The 17,500-nt window shown below is 36.8% G+C and overlaps 5 protein-coding genes across 5 annotated transcripts in view; 2 read left to right on the top strand and 3 right to left on the bottom strand.

Annotated features, from left to right (window-relative positions):
- The window catches only part of LOC137638006 (crustacyanin-C1 subunit-like), a 2,468-nt gene extending 2,397 nt beyond the window's left edge, over nucleotides 1-71 (bottom strand). Inside the window, exon 1 of the mRNA XM_068370097.1 lies at nucleotides 1-71. This exon is cut by the window's left edge and continues 87 nt beyond it. Within this exon, the coding sequence (XP_068226198.1) occupies nucleotides 1-57 (57 nt within the window). The 5' untranslated portion in view covers nucleotides 58-71.
- Nucleotides 72-680: 609 nt separating this feature from the next.
- LOC137638005 (crustacyanin-A2 subunit-like) lies at nucleotides 681-2,528 on the top strand. Its single transcript, XM_068370096.1, has 3 exons — nucleotides 681-845; nucleotides 1,424-1,640; nucleotides 2,153-2,528. The coding sequence occupies exons 1-3, from the start codon at nucleotides 681-683 to the stop codon at nucleotides 2,383-2,385; spliced, it is 615 nt and encodes a 204-aa protein (XP_068226197.1). The 3' UTR covers nucleotides 2,386-2,528.
- Nucleotides 2,529-4,692: 2,164 nt separating this feature from the next.
- On the bottom strand, nucleotides 4,693-6,509 carry LOC137638004 (crustacyanin-A2 subunit-like). The gene is made up of 3 exons (XM_068370095.1): nucleotides 6,360-6,509; nucleotides 5,546-5,762; nucleotides 4,693-5,041 (listed from the first exon to the last, which is right to left on the bottom strand). Exons 1-3 carry the CDS (start codon nucleotides 6,486-6,488, stop codon nucleotides 4,809-4,811), a joined length of 579 nt encoding a protein of 192 aa, XP_068226196.1. The 5' UTR covers nucleotides 6,489-6,509; the 3' UTR covers nucleotides 4,693-4,808.
- Nucleotides 6,510-7,158: 649 nt separating this feature from the next.
- Nucleotides 7,159-9,607, top strand: LOC137638002 (crustacyanin-C1 subunit-like). Its single transcript, XM_068370094.1, has 4 exons — nucleotides 7,159-7,316; nucleotides 7,568-7,652; nucleotides 8,140-8,262; nucleotides 9,241-9,607. Exons 1-4 carry the CDS (start codon nucleotides 7,173-7,175, stop codon nucleotides 9,486-9,488), a joined length of 600 nt encoding a protein of 199 aa, XP_068226195.1. The 5' UTR covers nucleotides 7,159-7,172; the 3' UTR covers nucleotides 9,489-9,607.
- Nucleotides 9,608-16,254: 6,647 nt separating this feature from the next.
- LOC137635261 (crustacyanin-C1 subunit-like) overlaps nucleotides 16,255-17,500 on the bottom strand; it is a 3,524-nt gene continuing 2,278 nt past the window's right edge. The window contains exons 3-4 of the mRNA XM_068367721.1: nucleotides 17,486-17,500; nucleotides 16,255-16,502 (exon numbers count right to left, since the gene is read on the bottom strand). The exon at nucleotides 17,486-17,500 is cut by the window's right edge and continues 108 nt beyond it. Coding sequence (XP_068223822.1) covers nucleotides 16,255-16,502; nucleotides 17,486-17,500 — 263 coding nt within the window. The remainder of the gene's footprint in view (nucleotides 16,503-17,485) is intronic.

Below are 17,500 nucleotides of genomic sequence, written 5' to 3'. Positions count from 1 at the left end.
GTCGGCCACGGCACAGGACACGGCCACCAACACCAGCAGGAGACACGACGATGACATGGCGGTACGTGTGGTAGATCTTGTATGATGCCCTGTGGACGCCTCGGCTTCGTTTTATACGAAGCCCTGCTCTCTCTCTCTCTCTCTCTCTCTCTCTCTCTGGCACTGAACGTTGCATTATCACAAAACCTATCTTCGTGGCTGTCCCGCGATTGGCTCTTTAAAGGGCACGATAATTTTCATTTCCAAAATGAAATGGGCGGGAACTTTGATGCCAATATGAAATTGAATGTTAGTTTTTAATAAAATATGACCAATATTTTAATTTGGTAGTTACACTTCTTTTTTTTCTTCTTTTTTTTGACAAATAGCTTAATCAAAATTTTCCGGCCAATGCAATGTCTAATGAGTTGAAGAAGACAACAGAAGTTGATCTTATGAAACCACTTAAATAAAAGCGAATCACAAACTGAGCCTTATGAGAAGAATAAGTACCTAATTCCATATGATATATCATCACTAGACCTAAACAGAAATGAAGTCTGAAGCAAAGAAAATCATATCAGAAAACAGTCTATGGAATCCAGCAGCTTTTCACCGACAGGTAACCCCCGAAGCCCCGCCCCCTTGCCACAAGCCCGACCCTCGCCGGGGTATAAGAGCACTTGACCACCGACCGGGAGATGAGAAATCCCGAGTTGTGTCTGCAACTGAGCATCATGTTGAGCTCCTTATTCATTGGTTTCGGCCTCGTAGCCTCCGCCTTCGCCAGCCAGGCCCTTCCAGATTTCCTGGTGCCTGGAAACTGTGCGAACGTTAAAGTCCAGGATAAATTCGATCTGCGAAGAGTAAGTGATTCGTTTGTCCAATTTCTATGACAGAATATCGCTGGAGCCTCTTTTTTTGTTTGTGTTTGGTTGTTGCTCTGAGGTCGTGTCAATTGCCTAACTCGTAAAGTAATATTAATCTTCCTAGTTTTCTTTATACAATTATTTTCGATTCCACTTTTCACTTTTTGTTTTCAACTGAGATTATCAGAGATAAATTCTCGTTGGTTCTTTTCAATAATCCCTTTTCATTATTTATTGCCAATATAAAAATAAAATTCTTTATGTTCTTATAAACGCTTCCATATCGAACATTGTCAAGCAGGAATATGTAGAAATGGAAGAGTTAGACTGGAATTCTTATTTGTTCCACTAAAGATATTTGAAGGTATTTCTTCAAGCCAAAAATATCCCTCAAAAATTCTAATACGAAAACATATGATCCTTCTTGAGGTTTGTATCCTTTGTTAACTGGAGATAGTTAATTATAAACCTTACAAGTCACTCGGCACTTGTCAGGGGAGAGAGAGAGAGAGAGAGAGAGAGAGAGAGAGAGAGAGAGAGAGAGAGAGATTAATTTTCTTTTATTGTCTTTCCAGTATCATGGCCGCTGGTACCAAACGGAGATTATGGAAAACGCTTACCAGCCATACACCAAATGCATCAATTCCTTCTACGATTATTCGGATGCTGACTACGGCTTCCGCGTCGCCACCGCCGGTTTCAGTCCCAAAGACGAACACCTGAAGCTGGAAGGCAAGATCTACCCGACCAAAGAGTTCGCTGCCAGTCACATGTTGATTGACTTCCCAACAGGTAAGAAAGAACAATATCAACTTTCTTTCAATTGTAAATTGGATGTGTTGCAGTCTCGGGATTGTTTCAAGATGAAGAGGGTTATTCATATTAGTACATTAGAAATATTAGAGTTGTTTTCTTCTATTATCTTGTTATAAATGACTTATTCCAAATGACGAAACGCATCTATAATGCTTTTCCTTTCGTGACAAGAATGGTCGTATGATGAAAATCTTATAGAATCAATAAAGTTATAGTTCGAGAAATCATTGATTTTATCTAAAGAGGAACAAGAAAACCGAACTACTCATGTTGTAAATTTGGTCAATAATCTATTTCATACTAAATAGTTATATCTATCATTTATTCACCATTTATGATGATAATTTCTTCATATCTCTTTACGGGCTGCCAACGCCAGAACCCGTTCCGCCCGTACGATTGGGCAATCGAAGAACGAACGAACATACATTCCTACTTATTGCACATTTATTCATTCATCTCTCTGTCTCTCTCTCTCTTTCTCCCAGTGATGGGATATCCTTACCAAGTGATCGAGACCGACTACGAGACCTACTCCTGCGTCTACTCCTGCCTCGATTGGAACACCTACAAGACGGAGTTCGGCTTCGTCTTCTCCAGGACGCCACAGAACGGAGGGCCAGCCACCCAGAAGTGCGCCGAAGTCTTCAGGAGGAACGGAGTCGATTTCTCCAAATTCCTTACCGTTCCTCACTCTGCTGAGTGCAGCTACCGAGCTTAGATTCCTAAGCAAATACCTCAAGTCTTGCTTTGTCTATAACGAGCCGATTTTTTTTTTTAATATTTCGCAATGTTTTAATATATGTTTGTAATTAGTTCACCAAATGTATTTTTCGATTTTTGGATGTGACTGTAGAAATATATAAACAAAAGACCAAAGCAGATAGTCTTAATTCACCCTATTTTGTCTTATACGTTTTTGCAAAGATCCTCTACTTGTTCTGGATGCTGCTGAATGACCCGATCATGCTATGGGTATTTATTATCAAAAGGGAGATGAACCATCCTAATGAGCTCGAATAAATTCTGTAGGGAAAAGATTGATATATACAAAGTAAAATAATGAAAAAAATAATTAGTTACGTTGATTTTTTAATGTACATTGAGGGAATCAGTTCGTAACTCGAGATTGTTGTAACTTGAGGCCCTCCTGTAATAATGATAAGAATAACGAAAACAATAGAACTCCAAGAACGCATTATAAAGGATATTTTCTTTTTTCTTTTTTTTTTGAGGAAGAAAATTTCCGGCTGTTTTCTCAGAGTGATTCTCATTATAGTCCATTTCTTTTATCTAGGCAGATTTGCACCGACTCGCAGCGGTGGCCTTTTAGCTCGGAAAAGTTTTCTGATCGCTGATTGGTTAGAATTATCTCGTCCAACCAATCAGCGATCAGGAAACTTTTCCGAGCTAAAAGGGCACCGCTGCGAGCCGGTGCAAATCTGCTTCGCTAAAAGAAATGGACTATAGGTAGTAAGTAATTTCCACAGGCTACTAAACTATCATAACCCCAAGTCAGCATGAGGGTAGCTCCATCTCAATAGATACTCTGGACGTAAGAAACCAGCTGATAAACAGAAAATGGACTTAACTACTTTTGTATTTTTCTGCAAAGAAATAACAATGTTTATCCCTTATTTGGAAAATGAAATATACCGACAAACTGTTTCAATGGTTTTCTCTCTTGTCCTTTTATAGTTTCATTAACTACTTCTTCTTCTTGGTCTGCATCTTTTCCCACTTTTATGTGGGGTCGATGTTTCTGGCCAGCGTTCTCCATCTACCTCTGTCCCGCACTTCATCACCGGTTAATCCCTTTAATCGAAGGTCATCCTTGATACAGTCCACCCACCTTCGCTTCGGTCTCGCTCTCCTTCTCGTTCCCTGTACCTCCATTTCCATCACTCTCCTCCCAATATACTGTTCATCTCTTCTCATGACATGACCATACCACCTCAGTCTACTTTCTTGGATCTTATCTGATAGTTTTCTAACTCCTGTGGTACCCTTAATGACCTCATTAACTAATACTTAGTAACTAATAATCGTTCTTTTTCTGGTTTGTTTGTCAAGTAATGACCTTCTATGTCAGGTTTATCAGGTCAGATTTCAGATGGAAGTTAAAACAGGGTAACTATTAAAAAGAATTATTATGATGGCTTCGGATTTGTAAACATTTTCCATACCAAACAGTTGGATTATTTGTTTGTTACTTACCAGATGTAAGAGGGTAATATTATCCTATCTTTGTCAGCAATGGCTAAAACATTATGTTCCTTCATGGTTTATGAATTCGTGTTATGAGTTATTTTCATACATTTCTAGACAAAACCGAGGTTTTTTCCCCCCGCGTAGGCAAAATTATATGCTTTGCCTTTCATAATCTAACAAGATAACTGAACAGGTACGAATTTGATTATAAAGATAGCCATTATGCGTCTCTATTTCCCTTAAGAGCTCCTTGACAAGTTCTATTTTCAAGGGGTAATTAGTGAAATGTACTGGATTCCGCCCATGCTGGAGCTGTTCATAATAGATAAAAGCAGAGACCCCTAGTAATTCTGAAGTCCACAGGTTTTTAATATGAACACCTTTTGATATACTGTAACTTCTCGACTACAGTGAAAGTGATACTAGTTTAACCATATCAAATAGTTTTTGTTAATTTAAAAATTTAGAAAACTAAGAAATTTCTGCTTTGGTCAGAAAACTCTGACACTTTATCGGATCCTGAATTATTCTGTTTCCAAGTTGCATGGTATAATAGATAGAAATAATATTTATAAAATAATTCATCATAGATTTTCCTGTCTAATTTATCTTCTTATCATCTAACTTAGTATATATTATATTTTCCCTCCAGAATTTATTCAGACTTATTAGGCTGTTTAATCTCCTTCATTCAATAATCTATAACCTTAGCATGATTAAGTCACTGATCAGCATCCAGAAGAAGACAAAATAGGGTGAATTAAGACTATCTGCTTTGGTCTTTTGTTTATATATTTCTACAGTCACATCCAAAAATCGAAAAATACATTTGGTGAACTAATTACAAACATATATTAAAACATTGCGAAATATTAAAAAAAAAAAATCGGCTCGTTATAGACAAAGCAAGACTTGAGGTATTTGCTTAGGAATCTAAGCTCGGTAGCTGCACTCAGCAGAGTGAGGAACGGTAAGGAATTTGGAGAAATCGACTCCGTTCCTCCTGAAGACTTCGGCGCACTTCTGGGTGGCTGGCCCTCCGTTCTGTGGCGTCCTGGAGAAGACGAAGCCGAACTCCGTCTTGTAGGTGTTCCAATCGAGACAGGAGTAGACGCAGGAGTAGGTCTCGTAGTCGGTCTCGATCACTTGGTAAGGATATCCCATCACTGGGAGAAAGAGAGAGAGAGACAGAGAGATGAATGAATAAATGTGCAATAAGTAGGAATGTATGTTCGTTCGTTCTTCGATTGCCCAATCGTACGGGCGGAACGGGTTCTGGCGTTGGCAGCCCGTAAAGAGATATGAAGAAATTATCATCATAAAATGTAAATAAATGATAGATAAGACTATTCTGTATGGAATAAACTATTGACCAAATTTACAACATGAGTAGTTCGGTGTTCTTGTTCCTCTTTAGATGATAATCAATGATTCCTCGAACTATTACTTTATTTTCATCATATGACCATTCTTGTCACGAGAGGAAAAGCCTTATAGATGACTTTTGTCATTTGGAATAATTCATTAGTAACAAGATAATAGAAGAAAACCAAACCACTTTAATATTTCTAATGTACTAATATGAATAACCCTCTTCATCTTGAAACAATCACGAGACTGCAACACATCCAATTTACAATTGAAAGAAAGTTGATATTGTTCTTTCTTACCTGTTGGGAAGTCAATCAACATGTGACTGGCAGCGAACTCTTTGGTCGGGTAGATCTTGCCTTCCAGCTTCAGGTGTTCGTCTTTGGGACTGAAACCGGCGGTGGCGACGCGGAAGCCGTAGTCAGCATCCGAATAATCGTAGAAGGAATTGATGCATTTGGTGTATGGCTGGTAAGCGTTTTCCATAATCTCCGTTTGGTACCAGCGGCCATGATACTGGAAAGACAATAAAAGAAAATTAATCTCTCTCTCTCTCTCTCTCTCTCTCTCTCTCTCTCTCTCTCTCTCTCTCTCTCTCTCTCTCTCTCTCTATCCTGACAAGTGCCAAGTGACTTGTAAAGTTTATAATTAACTATCTTCAGCTAAACAAAGGATATAAACCTCAAGAAGGATCATGTGTTTTCGTATTACAATTTTTGAAGGATATTTCTGGCTTGCAGTAATACCTTCAAATATCTTTAGTGGAATAAATAAGAATTCCAGTCGAACTCTTCCATTTCTACATATTCCTGCTTGACAATGTTCGATATGGAAGCGTTTATAAGAACATAAAGAATTTTATTTTTATATTGGCAATAAATAATGAAAAGGGATTATTGAAAAGAACCAACGAGAATTTATCTCTGATAATCTCAGTTGAAAACAAAAAGTGAAAAGTGGAATCGAAAATAATTGTATAAAGAAAACTAGGAAGATTAATATTACTTTACGAGTTAGGCAATTGACACGACCTCAGAGCAACAACCAAACACAAACAAAAAAAGAGGCTCCAGCGATATTCTGTCACTGCAATTGGACAAACGAATCACTTACTCTTCGCAGATCGAATTTATCCTGGACTTTAACGTTCGCACAGTTTCCAGGCACCAGGAAATCTGGAAGGGCCTGGCTGGCGAAGGCGGAGGCCACGAGGCCGAAACCAATGAATAAGGAGCTCAACATGTTGCTCAGTTGCAGACACAACTCGGGATTTCTCATCTCCTGATCGGTGGTCAAGAGCTCTTATACCCTGGCGAGGGTCAGGCTTGTGGCAAGGGGGCGGGGCTTCGGGGGTTACCTGTCAATGAAAATCTGCTGGATTCCATAGACTGTTTTCTGATATGATTTTCTATGCTTCAGACTTCATTTCTGTTTAGGTCTAGTGATGATATATCATATGGAATTAGGTACTTATTCTTCTCATAAGGCTCAGTTTGTGATTCGCTTTTATTTAAGTGGTTTCATAAGATCAACTTCTGTTGTCTTCTTCAACTCATTAGACATTGCATTGGCCGGAAAATTTTGATTAAGCTATTTGTCAAAAAGAAAAAAAAGGCAAAAAGTGTAACTCCTAAATTCAAAGTTTGGTTGTATTTCATTAGAAATAAAAATTCAATTCCAAATTGGCATCAAAGTTCCCGCCCATTTCATTTTGGAAATGAAAATTATCGTGCCCTTTAAAGAGCCAATCATGAGACAGCGACGAAGATAGGTTTTGTGATAATGCAACGTTCAGTGCCAGCGAGAGAGAGAGAGAGAGAGAGAGAGAGAGAGAGAGAGAGAGAGAGAGAGAGCGCACAGGGCTTCGTATAAAACGAAGCCGAGGCGTCCACAGGGCATCATACAAGATCTACCACACGTACCGCCATGTCATCGTCGTGTCTCCTGCTGGTGTTGGTGGCCGTGTCCTGTGCCGTGGCCGACAAGGTTCCCGACTTCGTCATCAAAGGAAAATGTCCCGTCGTTGACGAACAGAAACTGTGGGAGGAACAGCGCCCGAATCATTCCAAGGTATGATCATCAACATCACGTCAACCCAGATCAATCTGTCAACTGACGAAATCATTGACGGTTCTCTTCATGTTTGGAACGCGTTAAAGAATAGACGGATAGTTTTATACTAATCTATTTTCATCATCTATTATTGTATCAATTGTATAAATACAATCAATTACTAGTGAATAGAAGTATCTTCAATGTGGTGCAAGTGATCATCTGAAATGGTGATGGTTCATTCCTGAAGAGTCCTTTTATGTTTTCAGTTCGGAGGAACCTGGTACCAATATGCCATCACAAACAACCCTTACCAGCTTCTGGATCAGTGCGTCAGACTTCAGTATGACTTCAGTGAGTACTACTTTCCAGGTTCTATATAGAAATATATCAAAATTTATATACACACAAAGGTATATGTATATATATATATATATATATATATATATATATATATATATATATATATATATACATATATATATATATATATATATATATATATATGTATATATATACACATATATATAATTATATATGTATACAGTATATATATATATATATATATATATATATATATATATATATATTATTCCCTGATTGTAGGTGTATTCTAAAAAATCTGTGTGCATTATGGGAGTACCATGTAGAAAACCATAATGTTGATGTTTACATTAATAGAAGAATTCATTCCAACTATCATCGTCGGTGATGTGATTGTTATTTACACAAATTCCTGCAATACTTTCTTAGATCTTTCGACTCCTACTGATACATATTCCACTATGTATCTTTTATGTATGACAGATAAGTAACCTTTCCCTTTCCTCTCTTTATCCAGACGGCGAGACCTTCGACGCCTCAGCCACTGGCATCACTGCCGAAGGCAAACTGCTGAAGAGATTCGGAGAGATTGCCCCCATGCCCTTGGGAGACCCTCACCTCATGATTGCCTTCGAGGAATGTGAGTTACTTTGAGTTACTTTGTAAAGACAAAGTTAGAAATAACTTCCATTGCATTTAGTTGAAGATCTGACCACCAGGTGACACTACTAGGAGACGGGGAATACCTTCAGTCCGGTTGCAAGACTTGGTCAAGGTCGAGAGAAGGTTAATGACTTTGACTTTTGAGGTTCAGAGAATGACCGAAATCTCTATTGACAGGTGCGAGCGGCAATGAGTCATAAGACAGTTCGCAATATAGAGTAATAGCCTATCTCAGAAAAACTTCTAACTTAATTTTTCAATTTGGATTATTGTTCTTAATCATAACACTGGAAAAGGAAATGTTTTTGTTAAGAAAAGTAACTATCAAAACATGTTTTCTATTGTAAGGTCTCAGACTAAGCAATCATTTGCTCGAGGCATTATTTCATGCAACGAAGCTATTGCATGCATTATGAGTCCGTCCGTTAATGGCAGTGTCCACTAAACCGCTTTTCTGTACAAAAACAAAGTATTTTTTTTAAGTGGACATAACTGATATCTTGTTTATTAGCTACACGCAAGCACAATCAATAACAACAAAATAACGTAACATTTGTTGTTGAACTGCAAAGTTTTCTCATAATCTATAACCCTTAAGGAGTTATTCAGTATCTCAGTATGATCCATTACTTTATTTTAGAGACCAAAATCCTTATGGCAAAAGGGATTTCTTCTTGAGTAAGTGGTGGCAATTAGGAGTAATTCCGATATCATGAAATTCATCGATTAAGTAAAAATAGACCATAAAGAAAATATAAACAGTAAAAAGGATAGAAAAGAAAAAGGGTCAGATGATAAGTTTAAAGTAAGTAAGGGGAAATGTACAACTGATCAGAGTATCATCTCACAACCTCTGTTGCAATTCCAACTTTAATAGGTGTTTAAAAACCTCTATTGCAAATGCAACTTGAAATGCTTATTCAAAAGCCCAACTAACTTGTATCTCTCCCGACAGCCTTTGCAGCGCCCCTGGTCATCATCGAAACTGACTACAGCAACTACGCCTGCCTCTACTCCTGCATGGATAACAACTTCGGCTACTACTCCGACTTCTCCTTCATCTTCACCCGCAACCCCACGCCCTCAGACGACCACGTCAGGAAGTGCGAGGCCGCCTTCAAGAAGATCGGCATCGACACCGCCCGATTCTTCAAGACCGTCCAAGGATCCAATTGTCCTTACGACACGCAGAAGGCTCTTTAAGGAGCTGTCGCTTCTACGTCGCCTTCTTCTGAGGAAAAAAATAATAATACATTTTACATTGTAGAGAATAAATGTGACATGTGAACCCACTATTTTATAGATTTTAATAAAACATAAATTACAAATATTTCTTTTTGTTAACCAAGGTATATAAAAGCAAAATAGCTTGAATTTAAGCTCTCAATCAATAAAAGAAGGTTGACTATTCATTCCACTTGGTATATATATTTTTCTTTGGCTCTGTCAATAAGTATTACAAACCGTTAGTGAGATCTTCCTTGAAGTGTAAGACCAGTTAAATGCTTGCAGACATTATTGTCTGTGAAAATAGTACTCTCTCCTGTATAATGAAAAGTAAGTCTCTCTCTCTCTCTCTCTCTCTCTCTCTCTCTCTCTCTCTCTCTCTCTCTCTCTCTCTATATATATATATATATATATATATATATATATATATATATATATATATATATATATACATACATATATATACATATATGATTATACTATATATATATATATATATATATATATATATATATGTATATATATACATACATACATATATATATATATATATATATATATATATATGTATACATATATATATATATACTGTATATATATATATATATATATATATATATATATATATATATATATATATATATATATATATATATACATATATTCTTACCTGTCACACACCCAGTCAACCTCTATGAAAACAACAATTCCCCAATAATTCCGTCATTTTTGACGGGTTGCGTAAACTAGATATAATAATAACAGAGTAGTGTTTAAACGAATTGTAATTCGCCTCTTCGGATCAACTTAACGTCCAAAGTAGGCGACTGATGAAGCCAGTTAGAACATTGGTTATTTTCCCCTCAATTTTCCTATCGTGTTTTCAATCTCGTTTTCCTGTTTCGGGTAATTCCTGATTGCTTTGGTGGGCAGCAAGAAGTGGATTGCTTTTAGTGCAACTTGTACCAACCGTGTGTCATACGATCGTACATAGTAACGACATTTCATTTTGTGTATATATTATGCTTGAATCTTGGCTCTCCCCTCGCACTAAAAAGAACATGAAATAACATGTATGCTTTTCTCACCGTTAACTGGTAACCGATGTGGTGTCAGTTGAACAGGAAATTTCCTGTTGCATTGAGATATTGTTTATAAAGGAGAGTGTTCTGTAATAAAGTCACTCAGTTGCTTTCCTCCTGTCTTTGAGTCACAACCTTCTCTCGGCTCGTCACAAACTGCATTGGCTCAACCTTTCTTTTTTGCTTTTAAATTTGTTGCATTTCTACCTTTATGTTTTCCAGTTTTCCTGAATTGCAGAAGCGTTTTAGGCTGGACGACAAATCTATTTGATGAACTGATCTTTCACAAGACTAATTTCTGATAAAAATGTCTTGTTATCATCACTGATATCCTTATTATTATCATTATTGATAACGTGCAAAATGTATTACACTTATCAAGATTTAGAAATCCAGGTGATATATAGTTGGATTAATAAAAATTAAAATTCATCGGATGAAAGATCTACAAAAATAATATAAAATATATGTCACAATGAAGATTAAGAAATAAAATTAAAGCCTATTCATACATATGAATATTCATGCATGATAGCACTTCGTATATGCTGAGCCTGTATTACACATGTATACAGTATAGCGGCTAAAATGTGAACTACTTTCACGTCTTGATTTGGATGTTGTATCTTAATTTGACGTTTTATTTCTATTTCTTTCAGCGAATCTATATTTACTTTTATACTGCATTTCCTTATAAAGGTTAATGGGACAAGAAAAGGGTGTCCTTACCTACCCTACTTTTAGATAAATTGCATAATTGTGGAGATTAGCGGAGGAAATAAAAAGAAGAAATGGTTTATGATGAAAGAAAAACCGGATTTAATCAGGCAAAAACTGTGAATTAAGTTGTCTTGCTTTAACTTTCTAGAATGCTCCAATTCCTTAAACCTTTAGTTCAGAAGAATGCGCCATCTCTCTCTCTCTCTCTCTCTCTCTCTCTCTCTCTCTCTCTCTCTCTCTCTCTCTCTCTCTGACGGAGGATGGAACGTTTGAACTTATTTAACCTACAAACTCGACGGCTAAAGTGACAGTTAATAGTCATTCAAAATTCTTAAAGGAATAACAAATGTTGATTACAACAATCTATTCACGCTTAGCACAAAACAGCTCATAAGTAATGGATACAAACTGGAATTGAAAAGATGCAACACCACTCAATGTAGCAATTTCTTTATTTACATACAAAATAGCAAATACTTGGAATAGACTTCCAGCGGATGTAGTAAACAGTAACATGGTAAACGAGTTCAAGAATAAGTTAAACAAGATCATAATAACTCTATAAATGCTTAAACTAAATCGCTTTACCAAAGAGCAAATAGAGTCTCCGATGAAGGTCTAAAAAGTCTTTGAGACATCCAAAATCCTTGTAACTCTCTCTCTCTCTCTCTCTCTCTCTCTCTCTCTCTCTCTCTCTCTCTCTCTCTCTCTCTCTCTCTCTCTTTCAAGCAAAAGGATTATGTATTAGGTGATAGAGTAATCTTCATGAATATTCTAAAATTGCCAGACGTTTTGTCCCCATTTGAAGACTCGTGAGTTGTTCGTGAAGTTAAAAATTCCGTTTCAAATACGCTAGATAACCAACAAAAGGCTGAGCTCTTTTGATGCTCCCTCTATGAAAGGGAAATTATTGGGAGGCTTGCAACTACACATGGGGACTGGCATGCAAACCGGGAGGTAGTACTGTATATATATATATATATATATATATATATATATATATATATATATATATATATATATATATATATATATAAAGCCTATATATACATATATATATATATATATATATATATATATATGTATGTATGTATATATATAAATATGGATATATGTATATATATATATATATGTATATATATAGATATGGATATATATATAAATATATATATATATATATATATATATATATATATATATATATATATAAATATGTGTGTGTGTGTGTGTGTGTATGTATGTATGTATGTATATCTTTTTCTGATTGGGGATATCTTAAGTGGTGAAAGGGTTTGAGTATCACCATGATCAGCAAAGCTTTATTAACCAGAGCCACCCATACTAGATTGGATTGCTGTGAGCGCTCAGAAATCTCTTACCATCACCAATTCGCAGTGGCCAACCAGGTGATGAAAACTGGCCAAACCCCAGACTTGAATAAGGACATGTCTGAGGCCTTTGTCCTTCAGTGGACCAGAAACGGCTGCATTGATTGTTGTAGTTGTTATATATATATATATATATATATATATATATATATATATATATATATATATATATATATATATATACGGATAGCATTTATTATCCGGTTCATTTTATCTTGGGATGGAATTTACACCCAAAGGAAGTTATACATAAATGCTCGTACCCTGTTCAGGATTCAAACCTGCACCTCTTAAGGTAATGAACGTAGATGAAAGTAATATCCCTCAACCTGATACCCATTTTCCCGCCACCCTAAAACTTGCAAGATTCTTGTCCTTAAAAAATTGTGGAAAACGTCGTGACAAGGCGTGCCATATCGGTGGCACATCTCGTGAAACATCGTTTGCGCCCTTGTTCGCTAAAACCTCTATTAATCAATTTGACAATAGTACAGTCGCTGTAAAGATTCTGGGCGAAATAAGCCACACCCCCTGATGACATCATAGCCAATCACGTTGTTTCCCACGTTAGCAGCGGTCACAATACATAACCTTAAAAATTTCCAACTATAGTAACTTTAAGTAACTCGTAATCAATTTAAGGGGATGGGTTGTGACCGCTAATAACGCAAGATACAACATGATTAACTATGACGTCATCAGGGGGTGTGGTTTATTTCACCCGGAACTTCTGCTGCGACAATAGTTACGAGGAAAACAAAAGGCAAATAGAAATTCAACTTTTAATTATCCTTTCAGGATTATAAAGATGAAATTGACGGAGCATACGGCTAAACATATTCACATATGTATACAATCACTCAGAAATACATGCAGACATGTACAGATGCACCATCATAGGGTGCAACCTTTGTGCAGGCCAGTGGGGCAAAGAGCGCTCTGCGTTCCAGAAACAGGTCATCTGGTAACTATCTAAATTTCTAAAGATCAAACAGAACCAGAAGCAAATAGCAGTTGTCTAGCACCGTTGATAGGTCATATCAGAAAAGCTCTTCTAGGAGGACACTAAAAAATCAAACCATTTTTCTCTAGTCTTGGGTAGTGCCATAGCCTCTGTACCATAGTCTTTCACTGTCTTGGATTAGAGTTTTCTTGCTTTAAGGTATACTCGAGCAGACTATCCTTTTATTTGACCTGCATCAAATGTACAGTAGAGTATAAACTAATAAAAAGGACTAGAGTGCATTTATTTCTTGTGCTTTTTACTTTGATTCTAAAATTGAGGCGGAAAAGTTGCTCCTCATTTGGAAGTGAGTTAAGCGGCGTTTACACGATCGAACAGTTCGTCAAACTTAGTTGTCGAACCTGCTTGTCAAACGGCTCGAAGAGGTGGAGTCAACCAAAATGCATGAGATTTATGGACAATGATGCCTTGCCCACACAAGTCAGGCGAGAACAGACTTTCTTCGAACCGTTTGACGAACGTGTTCGACAACCAAGTACCCTGTTCACACGTTCGAACGTCAATTCAAACACTTGTCTGTCGAACCGAGTTCGACGAACCGTTTAAACCCGCCTTTAATCTTGTCTCGGAGACCTGTGGTAAAATATTTGGAGGTTCTTGACAGTAACTAGATTCAAACAACAGGTGATGGAATCTCCTTTTAGTTTATTAACATAACAGGTTTTAACTTAACCTAATACGTTGTCTTTAGAACTTTACATACATTATTCCAATGGAATATCTTGTTTTATGTAAAATTTTATCCAATCGTCTTTTTAATCAAGAATGCCTCTTTTTTATTGCTAAGCTCCAGCAAAGTTTAGTTTATTATTGCAGGGGAAAATTTTCTAATGGTTAGTTAGTTAATTCACCAGATATTTCATGGCGAGTTAATTATCTCTAAAGTATATCCGAATTCTGTCCTTTCCCCCATCAACTTCTGTGAATAATACAATAATAATCTCTCTCTCTCCTCTCTCTCTCTCTCTCTCTCTCTCTCTCTCTCTCTCTCTCTCTCTCTCTCTCTCATTGCATCTTAACAATTCTAGAGTACAACCAGTTTACATAGTATCTCACACTAAAGCATGATTATATATATTCTCTCTCTCTCTCTCTCTCTCTCTCTCTCTCTCTCTCTCTCTCTCTCTCTCTCTCTCTCTCTCTCATTGCATCTTAATAACTCCAGACAGGGACGTGTCCATTAGGCTACCAGAACTCTAGCTAGGATTGTAATATCTCTCTCTCTCTCTCTCTCTCTCTCTCTCTCTCTCTCTCTCTCTCTCTCTCTCTCTCTCACACACACGTAGAAGGAAGTGAATTCTATGACTAATTAAAATATCAATATCAAGGTGACCCAGACCTTACCTGATCCCGGGAAGTATCACTGAGTTCTAAATGATGTGTCTACTCTCTGATAATTGAGCTCATCTCTTAACCAAACCCCAGTTTATCTTTTTGTTACAAGAACGATCATTTTGTGCTACAGACATTCATAAATATCTAGCACACGTCGCTGACTCTAGGAATAGAATTGCTTCCCTTATGTTTAAACGCCACTCGTGAATGGCAGAGGCAAGGATCACTAACATTGCCCTATCAAGCAGGACAATGCCCTAGAGACTGACCACATATACATATGATCAGTGCCTAAGGCCCCTCTCCACCCAAGCTAGGACCAAGGAGGGCCAGGCAATGACTGCTGATGACTCAGCAGATAGACTTATAGGCTCTCCAAAACCCCCCATCCTTAGCTCACAAGGATAGTGAGGTTGCAGCGACCAAAGGAACTAACGAGTTTGAGCAGGACTCCAACCCCAGTCTGGCGATCACCAGGCAAGGACGTTACCAACAGGCCACCGCAAATTATGAAGCTCTTCAAATGCCAGTTTATAATATTGGAATCATCTTTATTTATATTTATATTTATCATACCAAAAAACTTTATTTGAAAATCCAAGTCAAGTTATTTTGGTGACCACTTTAGATTTCAGAAAAAAATGAAGTAAAATCATTCTAGGTCTTTAGACAACTTCTCAACTTGTCTTTTTACGGATAGAAAATAAACAAAAATATTTGAATCCTAATTTTAGTATCCCAATTTTTGTGAAGACTCAGCACTGAATATGATTGATTGCTTTTAAATTTTATTAAGTCTAATACGAAATACAAATTTTAAAATAGAAGGGCACTCAGTAGAACGCAGACCTCCACTGCGGCAGCTTATTTTTCAAATTTTTGACTGACCAATACCTTGACCTTTGACCTTGATATTCCATAATTTAATCATTACCAGCTTTTTACATAACAGTTAATCCTTGCAAGTTTCATTGCTCAACGATTAAAATTGTGGCCAAGAAGCTGTTCACAAACAAACACACACACAAACAAAACCTCCTTTCAATTTCGGTGGCAGAGGTAAAGATAAAAATTCTTTAGAGGGATTTAGCACTAAAGAAACAACTAGGCGTTTCACGTTACCAATTCATTTTAAAAAGAAGGTTTCTTTAAAGAGATATTTTGTATAAAACATGAATCAAGTGACCAACTCTTCAATGCCCCTGCTGCGTTTCGTAAGGACACTGGGCCCCTTGGGCCGTCTTGTAGAACCTGCTGGTGTCGAGCCCTATGCTCTTAAAAGCAGTCTCGCACTTGCTGGCGTAGGCGTCTCCCTGCTTCGGGTTTCGGGTGAAAATGAAGGCGAAGTCGGAGTAGTAGCCGAAGTTATATTCCATGCAGGAGTACAAGCAGGCGTAGTTGCTGTAGTCGGTATCCAATACGACAAGAGGTGCTGCAAAAGCTGTGATTGGAAGATAAAGGGGGAAATGACAAGTCTACCGGTTTAGAGATGAGCGAAATATGTAGAACAATAATCGAAATAAAATTCTAGATATGTTTCAAATGTGGTGTGTAGGTACCGTAGGTTTATACGCGAGGGCATCATATTCCTTTTCTTTCTTTTTTTTTTTTGGGCCATTCTGAACCAGAAGGGATCAATGCACGCAATACTAGTGGAGGAATAAAACGATAATTGGGTATCAAATATACTACAATAATGCTACTTAAACCCTTAGATAAGAACTAGAAATTAAATTATAAATATTCGGTATTGAAGGTGCGCAAAATTGGTGAGGGAAAATGAGTTAAAATACTGTAATTTATCAAACCTGCAAACCTGAATCACTCTGTTAATGTAAATCTTTGGAAAATAAATCTATAGAGATGAAATATAATATTCTATGTAACCATGAACTAGATCATCAAACTAAAACGAATCGTCTTAGATAAGACGAGGTAAGAATATTCCTAAAAGTAATTCCATCACAAATCTTTAAAATATATAAACATTCTTCTTTAATTTATTATCAAATATCTAACAACACAATATACCAGAAGATAATGGATTTAAATTATGCTATGAAGCGTGAAGTTAAAGTAGAAGAGGGTGAATAGAGAAGTATTACATTAAAAGATTAATATCACTAGCTAAGCTACAACCTTAGTTGGAAAAGCAAGATGCTATAAGCCCAAGGGGTCCAACAGGAAAAAATAATCCAGTGAAGAAAGGAAATAAGGAAATAAATAAACAATATAAGAAGTAATAAACAATTGAAATAAAATATTTTAAAAACATTAATAACATTAAAGCAGATATTTCGTAAACTATAAAAAAAGACTTATGTCAGCCTGATCAACATAAAAACATTTGCTGTGAGTTTGAACTTCAGATGAGTCAGGGGGTGTCAACCCCCGAGGACCAATTGAAGACAAGACTCCACTTACAATTTTCAAAGTTGA

Source organism: Palaemon carinicauda, chromosome 3 (assembly GCF_036898095.1).
Source record: "Palaemon carinicauda isolate YSFRI2023 chromosome 3, ASM3689809v2, whole genome shotgun sequence".
Lineage (NCBI taxonomy): Eukaryota > Metazoa > Arthropoda > Malacostraca > Decapoda > Palaemonidae > Palaemon > Palaemon carinicauda.
This window is presented reverse-complemented; position numbering and strand designations above follow the sequence as displayed.